At 36.5% G+C, this 23,716-nt stretch overlaps 2 protein-coding genes across 2 annotated transcripts in view; both read left to right on the forward strand.

The window, feature by feature from the left end:
- The first annotated feature begins 207 nt into the window (after nt 1–207).
- On the forward strand, nt 208–9,533 carry LOC140227303 (uncharacterized). The gene is made up of 5 exons (XM_072307725.1): nt 208–298; nt 1,669–1,884; nt 4,008–4,150; nt 4,590–5,272; nt 9,461–9,533. The coding sequence occupies exons 1-5, from the start codon at nt 208–210 to the stop codon at nt 9,531–9,533; spliced, it is 1,206 nt and encodes a 401-aa protein (XP_072163826.1).
- A 7,612-nt stretch (nt 9,534–17,145) lies between these two features.
- LOC140227304 (E-selectin-like) overlaps nt 17,146–23,716 on the forward strand; it is a 51,767-nt gene continuing 45,196 nt past the window's right edge. Inside the window, exons 1-2 of the mRNA XM_072307726.1 lie at nt 17,146–17,212; nt 17,806–18,090. Coding sequence (XP_072163827.1) covers nt 17,146–17,212; nt 17,806–18,090 — 352 coding nt within the window. The remainder of the gene's footprint in view (nt 17,213–17,805; nt 18,091–23,716) is intronic.

Here is a 23,716-nt window from a genome sequence, read left to right on the forward strand (position 1 = left end):
CTCCTCACAGAACCAGGGTATCTCGGATGCTACACGAGGCGGGCAAGCTCGTCGGATATTAATTCACTCATGCAGAGTTTCACCAGACATGACGTGCAGTCAAATTTACAGTGTGTCTCCATTTGTGAAGATGGCAAAGAAGACGCTGATGTGGCTGTCATACACCAAGGCGCATGCGTGTGCGTCCCATCAGAGACATTTGCTGCCATGTCATCTTCTGAAACTACCCTTCACGAGTGGCCATGTCCAAGCATGGCGGAACTGATGTTCCGAACTGGTGTATATTATGCATTTAATGGTGACTATATGTTTATTTATCTATATTTAAACGTGACAGTGACACACAGGTCGTTTTCAATAATATATTGACAATTGACCCGTAAGAGGTTACATGTAAATAAAATAAAATTAGTGTGATATCATTCCATTTGCTTACGGGCCAGGGGTCAAGGGCCAAAAATAGCCCCTTCTCCCCTCCCCCATTTCCAGACTTTAAACGATTGGAAAATCATGGGTTTTATTGCTGTGCTTTTTTTGAGTATATTGTTTTTTTTCTTTTTTTTTTAAAGGGGGGGGGGGGGGTGGCAGCCCCCAGAATCATTTAAACAGATGGTAGAAGTTTCATGAAAAAACTAGTTGAGTGATGTTGATACAACTAATATCTTTTCTGCCGTACCCCGAAACAGTACGAAGTACAGTTGTATTACGATCTTTCACAAAAGAATTATTTCATACAAAGTGTGCAAATTTTTCATTTTGATTTCATGTCAAAATATGAAATCCCCTTTTCAATGAAAGTCATTGTGTAAGACTATTATAACACAACCATCATGCGTGCAGAGGATACAATTTAGATTTCAAGTAATATTTTGCTTGTAAGTCAAATGGAAACTTGTTGATCAATCACTATTCTTATTTCTCTATAATGATGCCACTGTAAATATCACCGCTCCGTGAAAACTTTAAGTCCCATCACTTTCTTATTGTAGGTCCATTCTGGTGAAATTTCTGTCACTCTGTTAGAGTTGGTTTAATTTATTCATTTAGCATGCTGATTTTGTGACGACCGTCTGATCAATGTCACTTTGCGCTGAAATTATAGATGTACAATTACTATATTTGAGCTTTATTTCAGAATGACATAGCAGACTTACCTGTATCAAAGTAAAATATGGACATCAAATCTATCAAGAACAATTACGCTACTTGTATTCATCAAACCACCGATTACTTTCATTCTTTTGTTTTCGTAAACAATGAAGGGAATTGATATCGAGCTAAAATGTCTTGCTTGGATAATATAGTATGAAACATACATATCGGCTTCTTCTACATGTATCTTGTATTGGTGAAAATTATCTTTATGACATTTACTAAGCCTAAACTGCGTGCTATTTTTTTAAGGTAAGGGCGATATTGATAGATTCTCTGATAAATAATTTCTCAACTTAATAATATACTGTAAATATATTCGCAAATAAATGGGGTGCTATTGCATGATATCAACAGACCACAAACCTTTCTGCAATATATCATGGGCAAAATGATAGAGATCTATGTGACTTAGATGTGGTTTGAGCCTGGGAAAATTAAACTGATTTTGTGCGTTAGTTACTGCAGCTTAACAATCATAAAAATGACGCTTTTATTCTATGTTGATATTTCTAGTTACCTATGGCTTCTGCGACCACCTCGATGTCCCAAACGGAAAATGGGATGCCGACACCACGTGGTTTGGATCCGTGGTAACTCTCACTTGTGAGCAAGGATACGTCGTCAACGGCAGTGCAACTCTCCAGTGTGTGGGACTACCAGGGCGGTCGACGTACTTCCCGGCTTGGAACGCTTCAGTCCCGTCTTGCCTGGCAGTCAAAGCAACACATGGTTTGTTTTAACTATACATCTTACAGTATGTATTTGCATTACTGAAGCAATTAAGTATTTCTCCATTGAGTAAAGTGTGCAGAAATGTGAAGCGATTCTTCTAATCTCAGGAGATGTACTTAAATTTATTTTGATTTTATTTGTAATTCTTGACAACGCGCTAAGAAAAAGAGATGTTATATGAACAAAATACGACCTACATCCATGGTTTACGATAGTATGTGAATGAAAACAAGCATTGCAATTATTGTGGCAAGCTTGAAAAATATAAGAATTACAATGGTATATAATAAACAGTTGTCACGAAGGATATGGAATGGAGAGGAGTGGTTGTGGAGATGCAGTATAATACCAAGAAAAATGACCATACATTAGATTTAGATTAAGAACAATGAGTTATAGTACAATAAGCATGAAGTGATCGTGAGGGCGAATATTCTTTTTTTTTTTACGTAAAATTGGGCAACAGAAAAACTGAAAATATTATTGATTGCCTTGAATATGCGAGGTATAAAAGCGTCGTGTCTCTTGAGATATCCTGTACTACAATGCTTTCGAAAGGTTTTGAGCCACTCCAAAACCATTATGTTGCAGTTGAATATCTTTTGCTTTGTTTCGACATCTAATATATTCAGCTTTACTTCATTTAACTTCATGCGTCCCTCTAGGGTACGCAGCATTACTCTCTACATTGGCAACAGAGACGGAATAGATCAAGTGACAGATAGGACAGACATGCCTGGCAAAATGTTTTTTTTTTTTTTTTTTTTTTTTTTGAAATGGAACGTATTTCATATACAGGGAGGTTAAGTCTAGAACTCTGCTCATTAATAAAGTAAGAGGGACTTATAGAGATGTTGATCGATGGGATGTAGTATGATTAATCACTCATCCCCTGGATGTTTCAAAGTCAATTTAACTCCACCTTTGATGGGGTAGTACAATGTATGAGGGAAATGCATCCCTGATAAAGTTTAATTAATTGACGTTTGATGGGGGTAGTACAATGCATGAGGGAAATGAATCCCTGATAAAGTTTAATTAATTGACGTTGATAATTAAACGGTGCCCTTCGAACTTGATCAGCATGACATGCCAAGTTTCTGTTTCATTTGCAGGGAAGCTTATGTACATGATGAAATGATGGAGAAACACAATACAGATTGCTTATTACCTTTCACTGATATTCAGAATGACTTTCAAATGATTAGTTATGGTTGTTAATGAGCAATAGATAGGTACCATCTTATGTGATCAATTTCCTCAACAGGTCATTATACCGCCATCCGCCATATTGACTTTCAGGATAAATGATTGTGTGTGTCCTAGTGGGAATATCATGTTTCAGCTTCATTCAAACAAAAATTAGTTCTTTCAGTTTCTCCTGACATAAGGTTGCGTCGTCAGTAGGTAGAAACATGCTTTCCTTACCTGTAGCAGACAAAATATTCGACAACTGTTTGCACTGTGACTCCCGGAGTTTAAAGGCATAATTTACCATTTGCAGATGAAAAAAAAAAAAAAAACACACACACACACCCAACAGTAGTACTTCAAAATAGTTTTAAAATGTGATTTAGAGAAAGAAACAACTAATGTAAAAATTTGAATCAGTATAATCAATATTAGATATTGTTAAATATACAAAATGTGAACAATTCTTACAATAAAAATGTTTCCAGACTAAACCGTCTACAGTTTGAGAAAAGCAGTGATATTTCCTTATGTTTTAGACTTTATTGCAAAATCTTTATATAAAAGGATGTTTTGTAATGCAACGGCCCACACATATGCATAAAATGTGATATCTTGAAATTTTTAAAAAATCACTGCTCCCAAACGTAAACAGGACCTTTAAACTAGCAATTTTTTAAAGGTTAATGATAATTATGGGATTGTGTTGTGTGGGAGCACTGTGGCATGGGGATAAGATTCTTGACTTTCAGTCAGCGGATCTGAGTTTGAATCCCACTTTGTGTCTGTACTTCCTAGGACAAGTTTTTTATTATTATTATTATTATTTTTAAAGGAGTCTGCTTGTTGGACGATATGGACTGAAATACTCATACTCGTGACGATTGTCAACAGTGAATCGCTAATTCATTTCTCTATTTATATTGCAGAAGACAAAGAATCCACGACAAAAGCGTTAGGAATCCGAGAAACGGCCATTATTGTCTCACTGGTTACGGGGTTCCTTCTTCTCACGATGTTGAGTATTGGATTTCTTCGAATGTACATGAACAAACGTTCCAACGATACAAGAGTAATTACAGTCTCTCCATTTGTCTACTACCTCGTATTTTCTTGTTGAATCTGAATCGACATCTTTCAGGTCTCATTAACATGAACTCGTGAATATAGTAAAAGAATCGCCGAATACAGCTTGCAAATTCAGAACTATGCGGACAACACTTGTTCCTTTCGTAGAAATGAAATGAATACTTCAACCAACCTATGACATGATTTATAAGTATTTCTAGCTAAACGTTAAAAAATCGGAAATAAGTCCTAATTTGTAAAGCTGGTTGACAAATGCTATAAGTTGGATTAATGTGGTCACTATTAACAAACATACAGGAGATGTTCCTTAATTTAAATGTTTCTTACTTTCACGTGTGTTCGGAGACGCAGTCGACATTTTAGGAACCAAGATGAAGTGTCTAAGTTATTTTTGTTTTTATGTTCCTTATCCATGCTTACAGGACCACACCCCTGACGCGGAACTGAGTACCGGTAACAAGGGAATTACTCAAAGTTCAGCAGGCAATAGTTCGCCACGTCTCAAGGACATGAAAATACATGATAGTGAAAACGAAGCCACTCTGACGAAAAAGCTCTACATTGACATGTCAGGTCCCAATCAGGAGAAGAAGGAGGATACCACCGCTGCTAACTCCACAGATACCAGTGGCGAGGGCAGCTACCAGAGTCCCGATGTCGGAGGGCGCAGAGTTACGGCAAGTCAACTTCTGGGATCTCATAATAAGACCAAGGCCGGTGACAGTGTGAAAACGCCATCCTGTCATAACACGACCAGCGCAGGTCTCTCCAGTCATTCCAAAGCTGAACAGTACTCTCCTAGATCTAAACATCTGCAGTCATCAAATCAACAAGAAATTGTTTCCACTTCTGACCAATTCATGCCTGTTCCATCGGAACCGCAGCGTCTCTCCAAGTGCAAGAATATCAGTAACGTCCAAAAACGTGTCCCTCTTCCAAAGTCTCCGAACGATCCATCTTATTCTTCATCCATCTACTCCAGCAAACCACGAGAATCGCCCGAGGTGAATGAACAGGGCTATCTGGTTCTTGCTACAAATGCAGGCGAAATTACTCCCAATCAATCAGCGACCATCCAGGAAGCGCAGCCTAGCCCCGAATACACGTACATTGATGGAAATGAAAAGCGTTCCGCTCCTGCGACGAGCCACAATGAACCATCATATTCTACATCAATTTACCCTAGCAATTCAAAAGAAAAACAAACAGTGAATTACTGTATGATTCTCGAAGCAAAAACTGCTAAAAATCCTCGATGACCAGTTTGTCAACTTGCCCGTCACCGAAATTTTACCTGAAACAGACCTTAAAACTGATCTCAAGTCAACGCCGTACGAGACTATTCCTCGTATTTAAACAGAGAACTCGATGCTTGTAGTCTTGAAGAAGTCTTCACATTTGATACGAGGTTACAAAATGAGTGATCAACCGTTGCAGAGTTTGTGGTCATTTTACCCTTTTATGTATCTTTTCCACTTTACACTGCTCATAACTTGGCCTACAGTCAGCAACTGTTATCACAGTTAACCATAACAGATATATATATATATATATATATGTATAGATATATAAAGTTGGAAAGTACAGGTATAATAGGACATACTATGTTTTCAAAAAAAAGTTTAATGACCAGATAACTGCGTTCCTAACGATAATAAGCTCTTGAGCAATTGAGAATATAATTCAATGACATCAACCATTTCTGCCTAGTGGTTTAAACCATGAATGGGCGACCCTTCGGGATAATGAAGAAGAACTAAGAAATCTCGTGAGAATGAAAACATGAAACACAGGTTAACCCTTGGGAAACAGTACAATACTACCATGAATACAGGTATTATAATTTCATGTACTATAAAATACAGTAATCCTGATAGGTCCCTACTTTATGCCCCTTTCTTGAATGTTTTCACTATATATTGCACTTATTCCATTATGACTTAGTCGTTCTACACGTATAGATTTAGGGGAGATTCACAAAATGCGTTAAAAAAGGCATTTGACCTGTTTGAACGCAAGTGATGTTGTTTTCTTTTGCAATTTTCACTGCAGTTATTTCCGTCAATGAAATGAAAAACATAATCCAAGGTTATAAATCTATCAATTTAACTGTAAACAATTTGAAAGGACAAATCATTGAGTATAATACAAATTATATGTTCGAATGATAATGTATAGCAAATAAAGAACAACGTACTCTTTGCAATCGTAACAAAAACATAGTCATATGGCGATGGAAAAGAGGGATCCAATGAAAAGCAAAACTTGTAGGACGTGGATCACTCTAGAAAAACCACAAACAACGCCAATTTACTAATAATTTTCTTATAACGTTTTTGTGCTTGATCATTGTGATGATAATGATATAAACGCATTTCGTTACAAACAGTGCTTGTTTTTAAAGTGAAAACAAAACAAAACAAAACAAAATCAAAATAATTATAACAATGCTGCAGCACGCACACTCTTTATTGGGCTGTATGTACAATTAAAGTTTGGTAACCAAAACAATATCTACAAAGACACACAGGTAGTCAGAAAAACAACAAAAACAAAATGCATGAACGAACAAAATATGCAATATGCAATGATTGCACAACGAAGAACGAAGAGGAAGGAAAAGCAGAGAAGGAAGGAGGAGAGGTCTGTAGACACGTCACTCCATCAATAAGGAAAGGTAAAAATATGGAGGATATTAACATAAACTATGTAACCCTCTGATATGATTATGTGTAAAACATTTTTTTTTTCATTCCATTTTTAGCTTAAAACTGTCTATTCTCAAAATTTACGAATGTATATTTCCATTGTTTACGAATAAACAAATTGAATTGACGCATAAAAAAAAAAAACGCAATTCAGCTGGAGTTCATTCATAATTAAGAATACATGTACATGTACTATAATGAATCAGTGTGAATCTTAAGTTCCATTTTAACAGAGCCTTTCAGACCAGAGTTACCGCGATAACCTCCGGGCAATATTTTTTCCCTGCCTTTTTAAACGATTCCCGCAAGATATTGCTCTGGGGTTGTAACTTTTGCCAAATTCTTCCCAAGCTAGCTACTATAGTAACATTAAACGGACATTACCCGGACATGACCCCGACCATTCTGTTAAAACGCTCTCGCGGTAACATTCATTTGACACAGTGTACACTCAACACGCATGTGCAATTGACCAAAGAGAATGACGCGAGGAATTTTGTTCTCCGGACGTTGTCCTGACGTTGTCGGGGGGGGGGGGGGGCGGGTAAAGTCTATCAAAGGGATACTACAGTTTGGGTTGAGATGGGGCTATAGGTTTCTAATGTTTTCCTTGATGATTTTCTGAGGTAATGAGAAACTTCTTATGAAATTTGAAAGAGCATATAATTCTAAGAGGAATTCTAAGTTTATTTGATGAAAATTGTTTTTGAATTGGCTTAGATATTCAAAACAAAACAATTCTAATAAAAGGTGGGAGATCGTTTTGTTCTAGGCCCCCACTATGTTTTAGGATATCTCAGCCTTTTCAAAACCGATTTTCTTCTAATGAACTTTGAATTTTGCTTAGATTTATGCTCTTTATCATTTCATAAAGTTATTTTTATCTAAGTGTCTTTCACAAAAGTGTAAGGCTGAATCCTCACCTCAACCAATACTATACATCACTATAAAACAGGGCCTTAGACGGAACAGGAGGAAAATAAAGACTCGTGAAATATAGCGCTCGTTAGAGGGCGTATTCAATATTGCGGTCAAAATCTGAATAAGTTTCCTCCTTTTTGAGCACTGAACTCCGTCCGTTGAATTTGATTTTCTTCGGATGCACTTTGTGTCAACCTTCATATAGCACGCGTTCTTGATAACCGCAAGTAAACGAAGTAAACGAGATCATATTGATCGACTAGAGATGAAAAGGAAAGAAAAACACAATTATTCAAAATCACGTGAAGAGCTGCCAACAACCGCGCACATCATGAGTTATACAGTATACATATTTATATTATTATATATTCTATATGATATGATATATATATATATATATATATATATATATATGGTGTGTGTGTGTGTGTGTGTGTGTGTGTGAATGTACTTCTGTCATAGCAAATTGAGACTAATAACAGTAGGGAATATGAGATCATTAATAGAGTATTAAAATCAATGTTCTTTCATACAACACTCCCATTTAGAAGTGAGCGAAAGGGACCAGGGACCTTGACCTTTTTTTTTTTCCATGGTCATGATTTCCACAATATTAGCACAGAAGCTACATATTTAAAAAGATATTTGCTTTGTTCCTGGGATCTCTTTAAACAATGTGCTAGAATGAGATGAAAATAAGACTTCAATTTCGATTCAATTTCAATTTCAATTTCATTTTATTTCATAGTTCTCGTATATCAATATTACATAAAAAAATACAGCACAATATTATATATTTCTATTAAAGTGTACATTACAATTATTTGCATATATAACATAGTTAATCTCAATAATGAAATTAGATCATTCAAACGTAATATTAACTAAGTTACTTTCCATAGAAATTTCATTCTTTAGATATCAACCCCTACGTCATGTAGTTCCCGGTGCTTTAAATGTTCAAACCGACGGTGCGTCTTATCAAATGAAATAAAAATTATTGTTGTGACGATATAAAACAAGGCAAACGTCAAGCAGTGTCTCTCCTGTAATAATTTGTGATTAAAGTATTTTCAATGTAAGCTCATCGACTTTTTGACCTTTGACCTTATCCGACTTAACCAATATTCACACTTGACTGACATCTTTAGGCAATTGACCTGTGGTGTGAGTTTTGTGGTCATAGCTCAAAGCTGTGGAAAGTTACTGAAAGCACACAATTTTATTACGTTGCTTAAATCAAGGAAAAGTCATTTACATTTTAACATTTGACCTCGTCATAATTCACCAATATTCAAACCCGACCAGCATTTTGTATGAGGTGATGTAGGCCTACCTGTGGTGTGAATATAATGATCATAGGTCATAGCTCTAGAAATTAATTTTATCAAGAATATAATACAATGCTATGTGTACAGTGCTTGTCTATGACAATGAAAACAGTAACTTACACCAAATTTGAAGGCTTACATTTGGATACATACCCAATCTCCGTTACAAGTTACATACATACATACATACGTACATAATTAATAATGAAATTACATACATAACGTGGGAGGTTCCAACCAACGCAACCTGCCTAAATAAAATTACCTACATTAAAATAAGTTTATTAGGTCAACTAGAAACGGTATTGGATTTTTTTCCATTGCATCTGCTAGCTTGTTCTACACCTTATACCAGCAGCGAATGGGATGGATCTACTCAAGGAACCAGCAGGAGGATTTTGTCTAGGTGTTGGCATCCATTTTCGACAGTATACATGGTATGGGTAGTTCATTGAACAAGAACGCAGGCTGGGTGATGGCGCTGCCACATGGTATTAAGGCCGTGTCACACCTTTCCGGGCAAGCCTTGCGTGCGACTTATGAAGAATGAGCCGCACATGACAGTACCTAGCACGTATCTCACCCGTACTCACCCGGCGGTGCGCACGCAAATCTTAATTCCCGAAACCATGTTTAGGCCCTGTCACACCTTTCCGGGCAAGCTATGCAGGCTTGTTGCGTGTACGGATTTTCCAGCATACCGGAAATTTCTGAGGGCGAACAAGGATTTGGGCGAGTCAGTGCATGTGTCTTACTTGCTTGACGCGTTCTACTTAAATTCTACTTGCCGGTATACTGTGTGACCTTTGTACCAGTCGCGTGAGGGCTGACAACCCAGTGAAGGAATTCCTCTGAAGGAATGGCAGAAGTCCCACGGAATGTCATTATCCTGGCTGCATACGGGGACTGCGAAGTACCTGCGTGGGAGTTGCCTGCGAAGTGCTGCCGCTAAGGGCCTCCTAATGGCATTCTGCGTGGACCTCTCCGGGCATCGCCGCGACTCAACCGGAAAAAGTTTTGGTCATGCTCAAAACTTGGCTGCGGTTAAATCGGACTTGCGTGAGCACCTCCGGGCAACTACAGGCGAGGTACGCGCTAGGTACTGTCAGGTGCGGACCAACTGCGGAGAGCTCCCTGTAGCAAATTTGTTTTCCCGCAAGTCAAGCCGCAAAACTTCCCCAGATACGGTATGACAAGGCCTTGAGCATGCTCAAAACTTGTTCCGAGTGAGTTGTGGGGGTTCGCTCGCAGAGGTACACGCAGAACACCAGTAGGAGACCCTTTTCGGCAGCACCTCGCAGGCATCTCCAACGTAGGTACTTCTCAGTACCCATAAGTCGCTAGTAACAGAAAACGGATAGGTTTCAAAGCTCTCACGCAGGTCACACGGAATGCACGCAAGTAGAAACTAAAGTAGCACGCGTCTAGTAGGTAAGAAACAAGTGCGAAAATTGCAAACATTCTTGTTCGCCCACGGAAAATCTACGTGCTGGAAACTACCTCCTCGCCACAAGCCCGCGTAGCTTGCCCGGAAAGGTGTGACACGGCCTTTACCTCTCATCTCTCGACCTTTGGGCACTTTGTAGTTTCAAAATGTACCTGGATCTAACAAATTCTGGTGTTATGGATACTTAGTTGAGATTGGCAAGTCTGTAATTTGAGAGTATATGAGACAATACTGAAGATTGTAGATGTCGCACGACTTTCGACGTCAGGTCTTCGTCATCTTTTTTTGTCTGTTTATACGAAATGGAATAGAGGTTTTGAGGCTTTGGGGTAAAAATATTAGCATTATCCCACTATATATATATATATATATATATATATATATATATATATATATATTACATATGTATAATATTCACAAGTGTCGCATACACACACGTGCACAAAATATATGTCATGGGTATCTACGTGTCAGTCAATGTGAGATTCGTTAAGCAACGTAAGACTAATAATTGGGATAACAAAGCCATAAATTATCATGTCATGTGACACGTGCTCCCAGTGTCTTCTTTTCCAATGAGCAATCTTCCCGTGCGCGGCAGGGACTGTCTATTTTTACAAGGTGTATACGCTTTACGTGATGACGTTGAATTGTTATATTCAATGTGACAACTATTCTGCCATTTCATCCTTTAACTAATAAAAAGCTCCCAAGAACGGATTTAGGAAAATTACTCTTTTTCTCTCAGGAGTATGTCAAAATGAAGTCACGGGCAAATCCGAGGATGTACAGATGTCATCGAGCTGTGTTTAATTATTGTAGTTGTAGGCGATATGCGAGATGATGTGGAACCTTAGACCTTATAGAACTTCCTCATTATTGTTCAATGTGAATAGTACTTGACAAGTCCTTACATTTCTCGTTTATACTAAACAATGAGTTAAGTTTCTCTTTCATTTCGTCTGTCATGTCTGTGGCAGGAAGAAGGAAGAGCAGCGCTGATTGGCCACGTGACGACTTTCCGTGTGCGTCACGCGCAGGCCAAGGAGTGGCCCACATCATGTGACGGTATGAATTTTAACGAGGAAGTCATTGGCGTTTCACCTGATTATATTGTATACTGTATATTTTGATAAGTTGTTTTATCAATAAGAACATGCTTAGGAATCGTTGTTGAGGAGATAATTTAGCTTATTCTTCGCAAGTTGATGGCCTGAACAAAGTCTGACTCAGGATATGAAGAACACAAAGAATGAAGTCATGGCTGTCCGTCTTTACAAGTGCACATTTGTGATAATCTTCATCTCTCTTCCTCTGTCAATTTTGTCGCGTTTGATAAGTAAGTACTCTCGCAGCCTTTCCAGGTCGACTGTAGCAATTGATTTCTTCTTGCACCTAAAGGATTTTTAACATTTGTTTAAAAAGTGATTAACTATGATAAATTTCTTCGCCAAATTTGAAATCATGATGGCAGTTAGCTGTGTACAGGATAATTTACTTGCTTGTCAAACGCTATCAAATACCAACATCTTTCTTAAAGCTCGGTACGGATGAACACCTTAAAATGATAAGATGATTAAAATGATATGGTATTTCATTTCTTGATGGATCTTTTTCTCATTTCTGTTAACAATTTTCACCTCTGATTTCAGATCAAACTCTCAACTGCAAGATTGATGGTCTCATAATGGAAATCCAGGCAAACGACGACTTTCGTGTAGTCGCCGACAGGTGGGAAATACGAGCACCGATTGGCGAGAGGATGGTCTTATGGCTGCAGTCTACCAACAATCATTACGTGGAAGTAACCATAGAGGATGATATATCAACCACCAACAAAGAAATTGTACTTTCGAATTACACCAGATCTCCACCTGTCTTCTCACTCAGTCATCAGTTGACAATTCGACTATATACATCCAGTCCAGAAATATATATACCCAGTAAGAGTCAACATCATCGCCTCATGTTTAAAAGGTAAAAGTTATTTTCATAGGATATCTATGAAAAAAAGTGAACCTGCGTGCTTTCTTTAGGGTGTGAAATTACTAATGATAATAGAGACACTCTTATAAAGAGCTCGTTCTACCTATACAGATATTCATGGTGCTGTGGAACAGATTATTACAACAGAGTATCATAGAGGATATAAGAACAATAAGCAAATAAACAATAAACGTAAATATATACATGTAGACAATTGTCAGTCAAAATTAGAAAGATAGGTCTGAGGGTTCTTATGAAAATTCGACTTTAATGAAATTAATTGAAAATAATAATCTATGATGTTCTAGCAATATTTCGTAATATTAAGAAAATTCGAATGAACTGGCAAAAATCGTACTCCCATATGACAGAAAGTAAATGGGGATAGTCTCAATGAACTTATTTGTGTACTATACTCTTTTGATTTCAAACTGCTTATAATCATCAAGATATAAGGATGCATATAAGAGAAAGCAAGGGAGGGAGGGCGAGAGATTCATTGCAAAATCCCCCATTAATCATTTTTATGAACTTATTGGAGATATTTGAGATTCATTGATGATGACTGCATAAAAAGCAACAACCTTGAAATGTCGTTTTTCTTCCCTTGCATTCAAACTCTCCCTGTACGTAAGCAATATACCTATAAGATATACATGTATATAACATATACACAATTGTCATGTAAGTCCAATGTTATATATCTATTTCTAATTCTAATGTCATATACATGAAAATCTAATGTTAATTACGTCTATTCTATGTACAAATGTATTGCCCCCATAGTAATTTTGATAGAATAATTTCCTTCACATTAAAATTTGCCCTGAGCCAAAATTGCCCTTAAGAAATTGAAAATTAAAGTATAGCGCAATATCAAAAGTGTCAGGTATAAAATCTAACAATGTTTATGTAAATTTAATCGTGAAAAATGGTTCACCTGAATAAACATACTTTTGGTGCACCTACAATGAAGAATAACGATGTGAGGTCATGTCTGATCTATGTATAGTATTGATTTTGAGAAAAGTGAAGCCTTATACTTCTCTTCTGGGCAGTACATTATAGAAGAGAAATTATAGGTTTTTCTGTCCATTTTCGCACTTTTAAGATTCAATTTCAAAGATTTTTCATTCAAGTGTGTCCCGAGAAACTCACAGAATGCAAATCCTTAACTTCAATTTAGTCAATCGTTATTGTAATTCGTTTTTCGTCAACCATTTTCAAAGACATCGCATTCAAAATCGTCGATTGTCATTGAAATTCGTCCTCGCCGCTTATCGACTGGAGAATGTAAGAATCAAATTCGTCTTCGTTCGAACAATTTCATGAATTTTTCAAACAAATTCGTCGGATATCATTGGTCTTTTAGTGTGAGGGTGTACTAATTCAATGCCTGCATTACCTCACTTTCTCCCGGTACATGTACTGGGATCGGTAGACATTGTTCCCAAAAAAGTTTGCTTGACAGTATACACACACACATACACAGGAGATTGAAGGATAAACGGCCATCAGAGAACATTAAAAACAGTAAAAACAATCTTTAATCATGACGTTACAACTTTTGGACTTGAGCTCATTTTCTTCCTGATTTGATGTTATTGCATGAAGCATGCAGCATGCAATAATTATCAAAAATGATATACATTAAAATTGGCTTAAACTCTGCACACATGTAAGATTGTCTGGAAATCGTGGATCACTGTTTTCGTTTGTTTGACAGTACATATGTTTGTCTCCGTGTGTTCTGCGAGAAGGGTGTGTTTGTGTGTGTGTGTGTGTGCGGGGAAACGGTATCGTATGTTATTCCTAAATGTGGAAAAAGTGAACGGTTGCAGAAAAAATTAAACAACCAAGAAATCACAACAGAAAAGACATGCGACGAATTTGAATGAAAATTTGACGAACATGATTGCTAAAAGACGAAATTACTTTTGCTGTTACGTGTGCAGCGAGTGTGACGGATGATTTTGAATTGTCTATGACGAAAATGTGTGACAAAATTAATGACTAAACTGAATAGACTTTGTTCGAAAATGATCGACAAAAGACGAATTGAAATTAGGATTGGCATATTCCAGATCTCTCGGGAAGAAATAGAACCACAAACCTACTTAATTGAATTCAAAAAGTTTGAAAATGAACGTGAAAACCTATATCATATTGATGCATTTGTCTCTTGCATTCAATTTTGGGGGTCCGGTCAGTATGCACATCAATTATTGTAAATATTTAATACAAGAGATATGAAGAAGAGAACTTCATGATTTTAAATCTTTACAGTGGTTGCATCTGTCCCTAACTCACATTTTAGAACTATTTTAAAGCCCTAATGATGGGTTTTTGTTTCGTATGCAAATTGTATATTATGCCTTTAATGCTGTGAATCACAATCATCATCATCATCATCATCATCATCATCATCATCATCATCATCATCAGTAGGTTTTGATGGGTGCACTGGGCCTACAGTAGTGCCACAGCCACACCTGTATTTCCTTTTTACATTGTAGGAAATTGTTACTCGTGGGCTCAGAATTTAGCAGTTACTATAGATGCAGTGCGATACCGAGAATAAAAGTCAGCAAAATGCATATCTAAGTAAAACTAATTTGTCGTTATTTCAATAAAGATGAATCGACCGTGAAACTCATTGGGCAAACTTCTCCTCTGGAGGGCTTTGTAGCTGTACAATCAGCTACAGAAAGCTTTGTTTGCAGTGATGGATTCACTGAGGAGGTAGCTGATTCCATCTGTGAGGAGCTTGGCTTTCCAACATTCCAGATGATCTCTAGCCTGACGTTGCCTCATTACTTTAAAGCAACAGAATGGGTGAAGGCCAAAAGTTGTCCTAAACGTAAGTATTTAAGGAAATATGCAATATATTCCAAGAAAAGTAATATTACTCTTGTAAAATCCAGTCCTCTCAGAACGATCCCTTTTTCGATGTGAATAAAGCAACAGCGATTTAGATGACTGCACATTTGTTTATCATTACTACCATAATATATTTAAATACATGTAGTTCGACTATATCACAGTGCTTACAAAAGATAATGTACAAAAAACAAAAACATATCAATCAATCATAACTGGCAAAAATGTATTTGCAATATTATATGAAAAGTTGGTACTGAACTTGTACATTTCATGAAAAAAAAAAACTTTAAGTACGATCAGTGCATTACAATAAATTAGTTCACTCGGGCGGTGATGAAGGATGTATGATATAAAACTAATTTGTGTGCTCTACATAAAAAAAAATAATTTGCAGGAAGAAGAACAACAATTTTTACAGTAGACGTCAACATGATCAATATTGATCAGTTCGTGACACAAAATATCCTTATTTTTTTCTTGTTTTTAAGTTTAAATTGTGAATTCCCTTCAAATATAATATCAATATAACTATACACATTTGCAATTGTCAGGTCACACCATGTTTTTGGTTCTTCTTTCATTTTAAATCGGAAAGAATCATAAAGCATCATTCAAGTAGGCATACATGAGTGTACACAATTCTTCACCTGCTAGCAAAAATGAACACAGGGAACATGTATCAACTATTGATGGAATGCCAGACCCTTCCGTGTATTCGCTGTGTTATACGAGATTCACTAATTAAGACGCATGGCTTATTCATTTATTTATTCATCTTTGTTCGTGAAAGAAAGATTCCGTATTTGGACTCTTCATGCTGGTATATCGAAATCAAGGATCAGTGTATGCTTACTTCGGTATACTTATTACAACGTCATTACGATGTTTGTTTATTTGCTTGTTTTTTTTTTTTTCAAATAGGTTTTTACATTTAGCATAGTCATGATTCTTCTTCCTATTTTTGTTGAAAAGAAACCATCTGATATCCTGTGAATGTATAATCTTCTTCACCTAAAGGGGACATCAAGTCCAAATATAAATTAGTCTGATAAGAAAAAGTAAAATATCACTTGTTCAACGGTATAAATTTGATCGAAATGAAAAATAAGAAAGTTATGATATTTTGAAGTTTCGCTATCATTTTTTTTTTTGGGGGGGGGGAGAGCAGTTCTTGAACAGTCAATATGAATATACAAATAACAAAGTGAGCATGTCATTCCCTCACAACTTTTGAAATTTTGAACATTTTGAAATTTAGAGTTTTTCAATCAAACGCAATTATGCCCGAGGCTCAAATCCTCGTATATCTAACTGATCACTATTCTGAAGTTATTCAACCAGGAATAATGTCATGTTTCAGACCTCAATGACAGAAATATTGAATCTTTGTCATTTTCTTTTTTTTTGTACGCGATCGATGAAAAATTGTGAGGGAATGACATGGTTAGCTCACTCATTTGCACATTCATATCAACTGTACAAGAAATGTTATGCAGAAATTAGCAAAACTTCAAAATGTCATAATTTCCTTATTTTTCATCCGATTTCAGTCAAATATTTACTGTTGAACTCGTAAGATTTTACTCTTTTTTATCAAACTAACTTATATTTGGACTGGATTTCCTCTTTAACAAAACTAAAAACAACGCAAACTTTGGTGGGAGATTATTTTTTATTTTGATTTACAGATTCGCTGCAAATCATGAAGAACTGCTCGTGGACAAGCGCTGAATGTCCTTTTGAGACAGCCGTCAAGGTGAAATGCAGAGGTTAGAAATACCATTTAAAGGATTAACGATCTTCCTTTTATTATTTTGAAGATGGCTTAAAAGTCATTTCAATTTAGAATAAGTGAGGTCTGAATTTGACCCCCCCTAAAAAACAAAACAAAACACGCACATGCAAACTTTGAACAATGTTAACGTGTTCCAATAGTTGCCATGAATTAATGTGTATCTTTTAAGTAGGCCTACACCCATCACACTCACGCATGCACACAAACATACACTCATGATGTGATAATTTGCAATATGACAAGCATACTGATAGTCAACATCACTGTGCTTGCTAAGAATTCATGGATACCATTAATATTGAAAATCCTGCAAGACGAATAAATGACCAATGATTTTAAATTGTAGGGCCCAATGAATGTCCAAACTGGTTTATGAAAATGCCAATCTTAAAGGGACATTCTCGACGATAGTGATGTAACTCCACGGATAGATATAGCCGTTTGTAAAGATCCATGGAATGTAGTGTAGGCCTAATCTTTGAACAGATAAATGAATACTTCGAATAAAAGTCTTATCATAATCATTATCAGCAGTTTCTCGTGTTTTTTTTTTATTGCTTTCCGCAGAACCGGGATATCTAGGATGCTATACGAGCGAGTTGAGCTCGTCGGATAGTCCACTATTTCAGAATTTCACCAGACATGGTGTCGAGTCCAATGCAGAGTGCGCCTCCACGTGTCAAGAACAAAGACAAGTCGCTGATGTAGCTGTTATACACCAAGGCGCATGCGTGTGTGTCCCATCAGACACGTTTGCTGCCATGTCCTCTTCCGACACCTATCTTCACGGGTGGTCATGTCCAAGTATAGCAGAGCTGAAATTCAGACCTACTGTTTATTATGCATTCAGTGGTAAGTTTTCTACCTCAGAAGATTTTGAAAGGTTTTTAAGAGAAGCTTATGAGATGAAAGACAACGTCGATACAGAGATAGCACTAAAAACAAAAAAACTAAAAAAAAAAAATGGTAGACATTGGCTGTCTTACAGGTTCTATCGTTGCACATAACATAAAGATTATGGTTTCAATAGCACTTTCATTGTCGTTTTTTTTTTCTCCTTGTCTGTCTTTATCGGTTGTTGTTTGTATACAAGAAAAGGGACATCCTTGAATGTGATCATTCTTATGCAATCGCATGCAATTAGCCTACGTATCAACTGATTATAAAGATTAGATTTTCGACAGATTTTCAATATAAATAATATCAATTATATTTTCTTGTAATCAAAACACCTGAACTGATGTATCTAGTGATAAACTTTATTTTACATGTACCTTTTCTGCAACTTTATAACGCCTGCTTTTTATTCATATTTCAAATATAAGTTGATGCATTTTCTATGTCTGTCTGACGGTCCCTCACCTTTACCTGCTACTGTATAACAACCATGTCGGCTTCAAACAATAGATGCATAAAACTAAGGCAGGAAAAATTTGTGTCAACTTTTGATTTGGGAATGTCAAAAGGTTTCTCGGAGGACGATCGCAATAATAAACTGAAGCGGTGTCAAATCAAATACGTTTCATCCGACACTTTTATTTGAGCATATCGTCAGTGCAATGTGGGATGTTTTGCTCCCTGCTCGTAGTACAATCTCGCCTAAAGTGTTCTTTCTGCAAAAAAAAAAAAAAAAGAAGAAAACTAATCGCTTCAGAATATCCTATAATCTACCGATTAAATCCTTAAGCACTTGTATTTTTACCATTCAGATTCCCCAAATGAATAAAATCCCTACATTCTAGATGATGCAATAATTCTTCCATGTGGGTAACAGCTGGATAGCCGGATCTCGCCGGTTGGCTGATGCCTTATCCTGGCAATCTTTTGCGGCGCCGTTTACAGGTGTGGCAGCACAGCAAGGCCGGATACACAAGGTCGGGAGTCGTGGGTAGCTGTCCGGTTCGCGAGTGTCCGCCTGTCACAACAGCTGGGCGGGTGATAACCACAGTTCGAGTGGTGATAACTGGTTGACTGGACAGTATCCGTCAATGGATACGTCTCGGATACTGAGTGCATGGATAACGGAGCTACTCGGTCTTTTTTCCCCCTTTTAGAATGTCACGGGGATGGCACCAAGCGACGGAGCAGAATTATTTCAAAGGTTGTCAGGCTGTGGTCTTCGCGTTTTCACCCGTCCTTGGCAACATCTCTCCAGCACGACTCAAATGCAACTGCTCACTCTCTCCTATCTCAATGCTCAACCACACCCTAACCGCACATTCCTACATAACATTCAAATGAAATTCAAATCATTTTCTCCAAAATATTTGTCTATTATAAACTCCCTTTATTTACAATCAAACGAAACCCATACACTCACACCAATGTCAGATTCATTTTGACAGGGAGCAATAGAAAATTACTGCCATGATATCGCTTGTGATTCACGAAACAACTTGGCAATACTTTCTTGAATTAGTGTGATAAAATAAATCGCTTTTTTATATTTCAATTACACGACAAGATTCTATGGTGAAACCGTATGCATGCATGAAGCAGTCTCTTTGTGACAACGAAGTTCCTTTAAATGATTACTTTTACTTGTAGTTTCCTATGGCTTTTGCAACAAACTTTCTACTGTCCCTAACGGGAAATGGGATTCCAACATCACGTGGTTTGGTTCGACGGTATCTCTGACCTGTAAGGAAGGTTATGTCGTCCATGGCAGCGCTACACTGCAGTGTGTTGGGCAACCTGGACGGTCGAATTACCTTCCGACATGGAGTTCGTCGATACCATCTTGTCAAGCGGTGAACAGTAAGATCTCTGTTTGTAATCATCCATTCTTCAAACTGTTCACATATTATGTGAACAGAGACGACACTCGGAAACAGTTTAGTGGGGGGGGGGGGGACACAATGTCATCTATAGGAGAAGTCTGCGTCATGATGAGGCAATAGGGCGGATACAATTCCACTCGTTTTGGCTCTTAATAACATTTACTGGCTAATTTTGATTTCTGATCTTTCCTTTTCTCTCTTTCTGTCATTGCATAAATAAATGAATGAATAAATAAATAAATAAAACAATACATAAATACATGAATAGATAAATAAATAAATACATACATTATACATATATAAACGATAATAAATAAATCGCTTCTACTTTCCTCTTCGGCATTCACCTGGTCTATTTTTCCATATTCTTATAGCTTAAACGAGATTGTTTTTTCAAAAGTTTATTTCATATTTTTCTCCGATTGCTTAGTGGTCCTATTATTGAATTACTCTATGTAGATATTTCACTTAATAACATTTACTGGCTAATTTTGATTTCTGATCTTTCCTTTTCTCTCTTTCTGTCATTGCATAAATAAATAAATAAACAAATAAAAAATAAATAAATAAATGAATAAGAATACATAAATACATGAATAAATAAACAAATAAATAAAAAAATTAATAATAGATAAATAAATAAATACATACATTATACATATTATACATATATAAACGATAATAAATAAATCGTTTCTACTTTCCTCTTCGGCATTCACCTGGGTCCTGTTGCATAAAACTTTTTTAGCAACCTTAGAAAATTCAGGTTGGGATTTGCCCAACCTGAATTTTTTAAGGTTGCTAATCTAAGAATGTAAAATCCGTTGCATAAAAACTCTGGTTGGGAGCTTCCAACCGGAATTTTGTGATTTCAACCGGAAAAAAAATCCGGTTGGAGCTTTATGCAACGGGCCCCTGGTCTATTTTTACATATTCTTAGCTTGAACGAGATTGTTTTTTCAAAAGTTTATTTCATATTTTTCTCCGATTGCTTAGTGGTCCTATTGTTGAATTACTCTATGTAGATATTTCACTGCTACTAAATTTATGAACATACGATTTAATCTGGCGCCTATATATGCCTATAGCATCTAAGTTATATATTATGAATTTGTGTTATCATTGAAATGAAGAAATTCGAATATCAGTAACTACTTTTCTTAATTTCTCACCTAACAAATAATATAATTTCGCTCCAGCAGTTTCATACACCTCACAGATTTTTCTTTTTCTTTCTTTCTCTTTCTTTCGTGCACCCGCTCTCTCTCCATATATGTATGTATATAAACATAATTATATAAAGATAAATTATATTTGAAGAGAGAGAGAGAGAGAGAGACTGAGAGAGAAAGAAAAACAAGAGAAAGAGAGGTATATATTATGACAAAAACAGAGAAATTGAATATCTTGGCCTTTTGGTGTATTTTGTGAAAATGTGTTCATTGTTTTTAAAATAACTGACATACTCTCTCTCAACTCTCTTGTGCTTCACTTCCTGTACGTGGTCAGCAGGAGAGATATTATGTGATCATCCTGGTATCGTACCTAACGGAGAATGGAACTCGACCATGACGTCACTGGGATCTTCTTTAACTCTCACCTGCGATGATAGTTACGTCATCAATGGCAGTGCCACATTGCAATGTGTGACATCTAGTGACAGGAATCGACCTATCTGGAATACATCAGTCCCAACTTGCCAAACAGTCAAGACCAACACCCAGGGTACATACAGTGTACCTTGTCTTTTATTATTAGTAACGTGATGGCACTGGATGGTGTAGACCTACAATCCACAATATTGATCTTGTGAAGAATATGCTATTGGCATCTCGAAATCTAATTAGCATATTTGGTATCAATATTTCCATGTAAAATATAATGAATTTCTTATGTATTTTTTTCTTAATGTTTCTATATCAAATATCTATCAAAGTCGCATTGCACTTTTGGGTAATGGTTTTTAAGTCTACATCTGCATTTGTAATTTCTGTTCAAGTCTTCATTATTTTCAAAAAAGATATCATATTTCTAATCTTCCGCTCTAATCAAGTTTGTACTACTTGCTTAGAACACTAACTACAGCGATAGATAATTTATTATTTCAATTTCAGTAAAATGCTGCATTCAAAGAATATGATAGTATTTGACTTTGTTAAGGTAGCACACCAGACCAGGGAATTAATCTATTAAAACAAGTGTTGAAAAATGGGATGAAAATCATGTCATACATTGTTTATATATGTATATGAAATACCTTTATTAACAATATGTCCACTTTCAACAAACAGGCGAAAGAAAGCTGACTCCATTGCCAAAATCAACTTCTTTGTCCTTTGCAGGTGAGAAACATGTTAAGTGATAAAGTAATTCACTGGGCTTCTTACCCGCTTAGAGTGGATACGCCTAAATGTGTATGTGTGTGTAAGTGCAATAATTGCTATCTGCTCGTTATATTAAAACAGTTGTACTGCATTCAAATTCAAGGAAGGAATAGACAAAAGAAAATCTAAGCGATGCTACAAGGTTGAGAAAAGAATGTCTCAAGCGTAACATGCTTCACATCTTGTGTATGCTTCTGCAGTGTGCCTAGAATGTGCCGACGCCATATAATCATAGTATGTAGTCGCTTGAATAGATCATGCCGATGACTTTCCTCCGCCATCCATTTTACAAACATCAAACTTCCTTGTTTCCGTTGTGCAGAGACACGCAAGTAAAGTCCTGTTTAGAACCAATTTCAACGTCAGGTGCACGTACTTGCTTGAACTTAAAGATTATATTCTAGTTTCACTTCCTTGACTACCACAGACTGGTATTATTCTGCTCTAGAACTTCTTTGTAAAGGATGACGTATGGATCACGTATGATATGAAAATGTTTATCAATGATACAGAAGAGGGCGGATCCATGACGAAAGAAGTGTCAATGAAAATAACAGCTATTGTGGGCTCGATAGTGGTTGGATCTCTTTTTCTGGCGATGCTAGTTACTGGTGTTCGTCGAAAGCTTATTAACAAACGAAGTAACAATATCAGGGTAAGAAATCTCTTCATCCATTTTGTCTTTGACATTTTGAAAATTGAAATCGGTACCCCATGACCGTAATAAAAATATCCATATTCCTTAACAGAAAGTAGGTCTTCCGAATGTAGTACTCTGAAATTGCTGTTCTTACTTTACATTGTTATATGTGTCGTAGAAGTCAAAAACCTGGTTTTTATACAAATAATTCTATGGGAAATGCCATTTTAGTCATGCTAACCAACCAATAATTTCCTCTTTGATTGACTCAAGCACGTACTTGTAAAATTGCCACCAAAGTTAGTTCGTTGTTTTTTCCCCCAGAAGATGACGGTGCTACTGTCCTAATCATGAGACATAAGAAAGGCATATGAATATGCCTTGTCTGCAACTCATGTATATTGTTATTATGAGTATCTATATTTATCTGTAAAGACACTGTCAAGTATAAGTGACAAACAAACAAACAAATAAACAAATAAATAAACAAACAAACATAGAAGAAAAGGAAGAAATAAAAGTGTGCCGAACTTCTTTATTCATCTGTACAGGGCCAAACCCCTGAAGTGGAAATGAGCGGGATGCGAGATGCTGCAAGTTCAGCAGACTGTAATTTGTTGCCTCTCCAAGATATCAACAAGCAAGACAGCCAAAACGTTGCCGATGCCAAGAAC

Source organism: Diadema setosum, chromosome 4 (assembly GCF_964275005.1).
Source record: "Diadema setosum chromosome 4, eeDiaSeto1, whole genome shotgun sequence".
Taxonomy (NCBI): Eukaryota; Metazoa; Echinodermata; class Echinoidea; order Diadematoida; family Diadematidae; genus Diadema; species Diadema setosum.